Consider the following 8726-nt stretch of genomic DNA (forward strand, 5'->3'; position numbering starts at 1 on the left):
ATTAAGATAAATTTTTGCTTAAAAAACTTAAAAATAAATCATGAACGATTACCCGATGTGCTTTCCAAGGTTGTATGAAGGAATTCCTCATCCGTTTCTATTCCTTCTCCGTTCGAGGTTTCATTAGAGGCCTCATTGTCTCCTTGACTTTGTTCTGATAGTTTTACCTTTGTTAAATAATTGATAATCCCAGGTGCTAATCTATCCAAAGTTCTTTCGGGGTCTTTCTTGGAGTTTGTCAAGTAATTAGAGAGCCATTCGACGAATCCTGCTTCCGTGTGGCCGGAGTGCCATGAGATCAAAATCAGATACATTACAGTCTTCCACAACATTTCTGATCCAGTTGAATACGGGACGAAATAATATATAAAAGATTAATGATTTATACTCTATAATCCATGATAGAGAACGAAGAAGAATATAATAAATTATATTCGGAACGTAAACTTTAGTATACATCAGTGGTTTTACTGACATAGATTTGTAAAAATCTAAACGTTGGTAAAGAAATGCATAAAATATACTGTACAGACAAAAAGTAATAAAATATTTAGAGCCTATTATTCTATAATATATATAGTCTGTTCTATTATCGATTATAAGTTTAATAACGCGAATAAGTTTTAATGCCTTCAAGGATAAATTTAATTTGCTGCTACCTTTTTATTATCCATTGTTATAAAATGTTGAATAACACACAATATATTTAAATATAAATAATTAGTTGCACTTATACAACTAAGTTACAAAGGTTTAATTCGCTAAAACCTTCTTATATTTATTCAAATTATTTTGTAGAATAAAAGCCAAACTCAAGAGAAGGGTGGTATGTACCAAATGTCCTGGGAGATTACTCTGGGTTGCTGCTTAATGCTGGTGGTGATTCCTCATCCGGGAAACACATTGGGTCTCTCCAATTTGGTGGAACACTATCGAGAATTCTTCGCAGGGAATGGCTCAACAACGGAGATGTTAAATAAGGAAAGGGAAGCTGTCAATGCAATCGCTAGTATCAATTCTCTACGGCTAAATTCTGTTGTCAATGCTACTAAACAAGTTCTGGGTAAGTCCGTAAGATTAGATTAGTTCTAATTTAGATAATAAAACAAAACATTTTATTATTGCCTGGATGTATAAGCGTTCGAAATGGAAACTTTGGTTGCCATCCCTACTGAGTTTCAAGTAAATGGTTTTAATTTTTGTATTTAATTCCACAATATATTTATTCTCGAATGTCATGGAGATTCTATAAAGAGACAAATAGTCAGGTGGACCTCTCCACATTAAATATATTTACATATTGCAGTTAAATCCTTAGTTTTAGTTTTTATACCAACTTTAAATAAAGCTACTTGTCAATACAGATGCGGGAGCCCAAATTACTGCCGGAATCCCAGTGGTTGGACATGCTGTCGGCTTGGGAACCGACGTGATAAAAGCTGGAGCAGACGCCGTGAACTCCGTAGGACAGGCTAAAATCAGTTTTTTCCAGAATCTTAAAAACGCTCAGATATCAATCCTAGAAAAATTATTTGGAGGTTCAGCTAGTACGACTGCAACAGACACAACTTCTTCCCAGGCCACATCGAGAACTACAACCACCATAGTACCCACAACTCCTACAACCTCTACAACCTCTACAACAAAACCCACAATCAGCTTAGCCACTAAGACTACAACAGTACCCATTACAACAACCGCCTCCTCTGCCAAAGCATCAACAACTACAACAAAACCCACAACCAGCTTAGCCACTAATACTACAACAGTACCCATTACAACAACCACCTCCTCTGCCAAAGCATCAACAACTACGTCGATTCCAACTACAGCTGGAATGTCTCCTATAATTTTGGTAACTGTTTCCACTTCAACCACTACAACGGCTGCAACTCCGTCTGGTTATATAAACATTATTGAAAAGTAATTCAGAAATATTTGATTCACTTTAAACTAGATAATGAAGTTCAATTTTTCAGTAATTAGGATTTGAATAATATACACTAATATGAACATGATTTCAATTTAATAAAAAGATTCAGATGGTCTTTGCTAAAAATGTTTATAAAGGAACACGGGAATATGAATATATTTACATTTTAGTACAATATTGTAGGAGGAAGACTGATCAATCGAATATCCTGTACTTTTCGAAAAAATAGTCAAAATGTTTAATAGAAAATAATGGCTGGATCAGTGTCCATTGTTTCCGAAAATTCGGATTTCAATTTTGCAATAGGAATCACAAACATTTTAAAACTTATTTTAAAAAAATTATATATTTAAGCTTAATTTCCCAAATGTAATCACAATAAAGTATTATGAAACAGAAAACAATGGTTTTGTACCGCTTAAAGGTAAACTATACCCCTTCCCTAAAATTGTTTTCTTTTAAGATACAAAACCTTCTTGTACTGACAGCCTTTGACCTAAAAAGATATATACAAACATTTATGGAAATATAAAACGTTGATCATAAAATTTATAACAAAGATTATTAATATTTCTTGAATAATTTTTTTTACTATAAAAATGTACTTATTATTAATATTTTTATAATACATTATTTATTAAATTTTCATTGTATGAGTTTGTCTTAGTTTTGTTCAGCTTTTTTAGAAAACTTAGTTCTTTTGAAAAACTCTGAATTATATTGTTTTACCTGTGAACCTTTCAGAGAATAAAATTCACCAGTTTCTATTGTTTTGTTCATCTCATTATTATTCAATATCAACATAGAGAACCTGAATGATCTCAGGATATGAGGAAAAAGTTTTTAATTTTACACGAAAATGGACACACCCAAAAACTGCTTGATCTACAAACTACGATCTGTTAAGAAAATGTTTAAATAAAATTACATAATTTAGTTATTTTCTGAGTCTTTTCTTCACCTTCGAAAAACATTGACTATATGGCATTCAAATAAATCGCAATTGTTTCCAATGAAATTATCTGAAGTAATATTTTACAACTCTAATCGATAAAGCATTCTTTATTTTGCAAATATCTCATACCCTACCTTCCATGACAATTTTAATAAGAACAAGAAAGAGACCGTTTACATAGTTCTTGATCAATACAATGTCATTAGTGAATTAAATGCTTATTGTACGAATTAAAGGATGTAATTAAGAATGATATAAAAAATGTCAAGGGTTAGAGAATCAGAGAAGATCCAGAAATCTGATTAATAAACTTGTATTCAAGGTAGTGGCATTTTTCGCGAAAAATGCTTAGTAGATTTTAAAGTATTGACTAAGATTTTATCAGATAAAGACGTTATACACATTCATAAAGAAAACGTAGAAAATTTCAAAAAATTTTATTTGATGTTTGTTTAAAAAAAAAAAAGAAAGAAAAACAGAGACATCTTTAATAGGATAAGATTTTAGTTCAAGGGTCTATAATCTTATCAATTTAACAGAATATGAGCTGAAGTCGACCATTTTTTAAATTATCATCTATAGGAATATCCTCATGCCTTCATTTATGTGCACCGGTTAATCAAAAAAACCTGATAAGCACGTTCTTATAAACGTTAAACAATGATGGACTTGTTTTGAAAGTCTTTAATCAGGCCATTGTATTAATACTAATAATAATAATAATAATAATAATAATAATAATAATAATAATAATAATAATAAGTTATCATTGATAGATGGAATTGGTGCTACCGTTAACTATCTCAATTAATGGTCTGATCCTGGAGACAACACTGGAGAGCATTAAGGACCTCAATATGCCGTGCCTTATTAGTATTATTATTTCAATAAATTGGGAAAAAGAAAATACAGTGTAATCTAGGTTATTCAAAATAACTGCTGCAGATGGGTGATCGGATTACTGAAAACTTAACCGATTAATCAAAGTATTGTATTAAGAAAAATGGTATAAATATAATATATATCCTTTTTTTTTTTTGGAAATTTGCTGTGTACAGTCTAGTGAGATCATAGCTGTGGCAAGGTTCCTATTTAGGTTGTTTGCTGCATCGCTTTGCAGCTTGGCCACATTGTGGTAGCAGCTCACACCAGGCGAGAACCCGGTTTGTTCCGGAGGGATGACGTCGTGTGTGTCACAGTGATTACGGATGTGTATGAGGACTAGCTTCTCATAAATTTTTGAGATATGATTGAGGAGACTGATGGGCCGGTAATCTACCGGATCCGCTCCTCGTTTTCTGGGCTTGAGGAGTGGAACAACGATAGCATATTTCCACTCCGTTGGGAAGTATCTGAGGCGAGAGCAGGAGTTATATATGTTGAGGAGAAACATTTGGGCTTTTCTGGGGAGCTGTTTGAGTAGGACATACGAGATGTTGTCCTTTCCTGTGAACCCCTCGTTTTCCTCAGTGTTACAGTCAGGTCTTTATAAGTTGAGAAAACGGTGTTTTGTGTGTTTTCGGTCTGGGGTTGGTGGTGGTATATAGAGACAGTGCGTGCATTGTCACGTTGTAGGTAGTAGTCAGATATAATGTCTGCCTGATCTGCGGGAGTGAGGAGCTCATCGCCTCGGTAAAGTTTCACCGACTTCGATTTGGTGTTATGACTTCGGATTAGTTTCCAGAAATTTTTGGGATCGTAGTGTGTGCGGCGTAGTTGTTCATGCCATAGGGACATTTTCCACTGCGACATAAGGGATGTTATTTGTCTTGTGAGGCTGTTTATGATCGGTCTGTAGGTCTGGTCTTTAGGATTAAAGAAAAAGGATTGGTCTTGGCTTACAATTTTTTGATCTTGGCAGCGCTGACTGTACATTTTGTATACGATCATACGTGATCTTCGTTATAGTGAATGCATTTTGGTAGGGTGCTTCTGGGACAATCGCTAATGGGGTGGTTTCCCCCGCAGCGGAAACAAATTGTCCATCTGCCGCAATAATTTTGGGTATGGCCGAATTCCTGGCAATTATTACATTGCTTGGAGCCACCAATGTTTTTCATTTTCTCAAAAGAGAAGATCATGTGGTCTATGGGACCTACTTTATTGATGTCTGGCATACAGATTCGTCAATTCCTCTTAGATACTCGTTCATGAGGCGCTGGACGGTTATGGGAGCATTTTTGAGATCAAACGGCATACTTTTAAGTTCATAATGGCCCCTCCCAAATTTGAATGCTGTCTTATGTTGATCCTTCGGGTGGATTTTAATTTTATAATATCCAGCCTTCATCTCTAAAGTGCTAAATACCGTAGCTCCACTCAGCCTGTCCAAAATGTCTTCAAATCTTAGGATCGGATACTTCTCGTCTACGGTATTTTCGTTCAGTTTGCTGTAATCTATTACCACCCTGTACTTTTCGGTGATGCGTTCTTCTTTTTTACTGCCCACAACGGACTATTGTACGGGGAAGTAATAACAATAATTATTCCCCGGCGTTTTAAACTTTGAACTTAAACTTCCCGGATGTGGTGACGTATCTCCTCTCTTTCACATATGTCACTTTTTCTAGTTTTAGTGAGATCTCATGGACCTTCCTCCCGGTCCTCTCGGGCTTGCCCCCTTCTTTAAAAAGGATATCATCATATTTTTCCTAAGGCTTCGTCTCTAGTCCTCGGCTTGATTGATTGTTCCGACTCGAGCGTCCGCGTTCTTCCGCTGAAACTGACATTTGTAGATTTTTCTTAACCTTCCATTTCCCCCTGATATTCCTAACCCAAGCTCCCACCTTCCCTAGTAGGTCATATCCCACAATTACTTTGTATTCCCTAAGCTTACTCCCTACCATATCTACCTGCAAGTTTCCCCAACTAAAACACCATCGTGTCAACCCTATCTCCACCTCCCTCTCTACTTCACAAGGGCCAACCCAGGGTGATCAATTTACATTAGCATTTCTGAATCTTGAGTGTCCTCTCTCCATCACAAAGCTTTTGCAAGGCTTCTCGGCACATGATGGTGTTGGAACTGCCTGTGTCCGCCACGCACCTCATTCCTGCTATCTCTATTATAGACAGACCGCCTCTCTTTTCTCTCACATTATAATTCAGCAGTGTTCGGTCGCCCCTCCGCTGACAACCCCTTCAGATGTCTCGCGTCTTCCTCTTTCCAGTCCTTCGCGTCCATTCTCTTCCCGGCTCCTCGACTTCTTCTTCGGATAAATAAAACAAAAATTAAATCACCACTTAAGAAAACATAACACAACAGATAAGTTCAGATGAGGACACTCCAGATTACCCTTGCGTAGGTGTTTCGGTTAGTGGAACTTTATATTGTTCAATATGAACGGTCCTGCGCTTTTTGGGCTCTCTAATACTCACAATTCTTACAACATCATGTTCTCTTATCGCTTATGAATGGTCCCTCGTATCGCTGTACTTACCCCTGTTTGATCCCAACGTTCTATGTACAATTGTCCCAATTTTTATCGTTCCTTTTCCCATCTGTGCGGTTTAAATCCTCTCGACCTACCCTACTGGTTTGTTCCCTCTCCAATAAGTTAAGATTGTTCCAGATCAAAATGAAAAAAAAAAAGAGCAATCCATACAACACACTGGATGGTTTGTTTACAACTGACTTTATTGGCGGACTCCGCCCTTTTAACCGTTTTAAGGCCGCTTCTTTCTGAATATCTAGTCTTAATCCCTCGTTGGGGATGGTGTGACCCAAAAAGTTAATTTCTCTCATCCTTTTCTAATCACACTTCACATAGTCATTTCAGCTCCTCTGATTTGCAGACCAAGAGATCGTCCATATAGACTTGGCATACGGACTCATCCAGTCCCCTCAGTAACTCGTCTGTGACCCAGTGAAATGTAATCGGAGCATTTCTTAGTCCAAAAGGCATCCTCGTGAACTCATAGTGGCCTCTTACGAAAGTGAATGCCGTTTTTTTATTGGTGATCTAGGTGCATTCTAATCTGGTGATAACCCGCCTTGATAGCCTAGCGTGCTAAAAATTGCTGCTCCACCTAACCTATCCAGAATGACCTCATATCTCGCTCAAATCGCTGGTACTTATTTCTTCCACCGATTCTAATTTTTCACCGTCCTCTGTTATTTATCACTCGTGCCCCCACTTTCTTTAGTAAATCACACTTAGTAATCTCTTGTCATTTTTTCTGCCACATGGAATATCAAATTCGTGTTCTTACAACCCCATTCACCTAATTCCATTTCTATCTCCCTGTCTACATTACAGGGTCCATCCAGAGTAATTAATTGGCATTTACATCGCTCAAACTGGAGTGCTCCCTCTCCACCTCTCAATTTCTCCAGCGCATCTCGAGATTCGTTAGTACTAGAGCTCCCAGTAGCTACGAGGCATCTAACTCCTCCTCTTCCTCGAATAATAGGCTGACCGCCAATCCCTTTCTTCACATTGCTGCTCCCCAATGTCCGATCGCCTCTCTGCCGGTACGCATCTCCTCTCCAGTAATTATTTTATCCTCGGTCCGCCTCCACACGTTCCTCCTTCTCCGCTGTCTCTTTCCGAAATCCCTTCCTTCTTCTTCAGTCTCTGAGACATCCGACACTTCTGTGGATTCGCTTGCGTATGATTCGTTTCTTCTTTGTGGAATTGTTCTCGGCCTCAGAATCTGGGCGTTAACCTCCATCGGTTCCACCTGGTCCGATCTCTGCCTACGGTACACATAGAGACATTTTTTCCCAATGTACCCCTCGTTTCCGCACTTGAGACACTGAGTTCGGGGACACTGGGGAACCAGGTGCCCAATTTTGCCATATCCTGCGGCTAATCTTCCTGGGCTTTGCTTGCTATGATCTTCTGTCCCTGCTCGACGTTTTCTCCCTAACACTGTCCTTGTACTCTCTTCATATAAGAGTAACGGAGTTGTTCTAGACCGATTTTATATAATCCTAGTCCACCCTGGCTCTTCTTCGCTATTTCCATTCGGGCCTCCTGTTCCCGGGCACTTGTGTCTATTAGCTCCTGAGCACACTCTACGAATGTCCGTTTTCCCATTTTCATGGCTCTCTTGCCAACTGAACCTAATACATTAGATAGGAATTACATCCGACCCTATACCTGCATTGTTCGCCTATAAGTGCCATCTCGTCTTGATCACGCTGCTGGGTGTCTCCTAATAAGCTTGAATTTGATTGAGGATTCGTCTTTTTACTCTGCAGACAACTGCTGCCCTTAACGTCTCAGCATCCTCACTGTCTAGCGGGTGTTCAGCTGTCGTCGCTTTTATTCGACCAATCAGTCGATCACCCCATTTTAGGTAATGACTTAACTCTCGCGTCTCCCCGGTAAACCTTTGAAGGTCGAAAACTGCCTTTCATAAGCCCTGGGTGCTTGCCGTGTGGACTTTGACCCATTCTAGCTTCGTGGCATGAGCTTGCGCTAAAGAAATTTCCGGTACTGGCTGCATCTCTGCCAGAGGTTTGTTGGCTGCAGCTATAGGTTGGTTTTTGCTTCCAGAGGTGGATTGGCTGCAGCAGGAAGTGCGTAGTACAAACCCTCGATGTTTAGAGAGTAGAAAGAAAAAAGAATAAAAAAATTCTTTAGACTAAACAATGTATAGGTATCCAAAGTTCTCGGGTTTCAACACCAGTTAAGATTATTCCAGATCGAAATGATGAAAAAAGGAAAAGGGGTAATCGATACAACACACAGGATGACTTGTTTACAACTGACTTTATTGGCGGACTCCGTTCGCTTATATTGAATTCGGCTACAACTGCTAATAGAGCCTGCAGCTAATATCGCACTAATAGCTGACTGTAACACACACACACACATATATATATATATA

The 8726-nt window shown here is 38.4% G+C and overlaps 1 protein-coding gene across 1 annotated transcript; it reads left to right on the forward strand.

The window, feature by feature from the left end:
- Positions 1-744: 744 nt before the first annotated feature.
- LOC106688554 (uncharacterized) lies at positions 745-2466 on the forward strand. Its single transcript, XM_014433063.1, has 2 exons — positions 745-1063; positions 1365-2466. Exons 1-2 carry the CDS (start codon positions 829-831, stop codon positions 1925-1927), a joined length of 798 nt encoding a protein of 265 aa, XP_014288549.1. The 5' UTR covers positions 745-828; the 3' UTR covers positions 1928-2466.
- Positions 2467-8726: the final 6260 nt, after the last annotated feature.

This window comes from Halyomorpha halys, unplaced genomic scaffold, assembly GCF_000696795.3.
Source record: "Halyomorpha halys isolate HHAL.00 unplaced genomic scaffold, Hhal_1.1 Scaffold1155.1, whole genome shotgun sequence".
NCBI lineage: Eukaryota > Metazoa > Arthropoda > Insecta > Hemiptera > Pentatomidae > Halyomorpha > Halyomorpha halys.

Coding starts and splice junctions, on each gene's coding strand:
- LOC106688554 (XM_014433063.1), top strand. CDS start 829: ATGTACCAAATGTCCTGGGAGATTACTCTGGGTTGCTGCTTAATGCTG. Junction 1,064..1,364: donor TGCTACTAAACAAGTTCTGG/GTAAGTCCGTAA, acceptor TTGTCAATACAG/ATGCGGGAGCCCAAATTACT.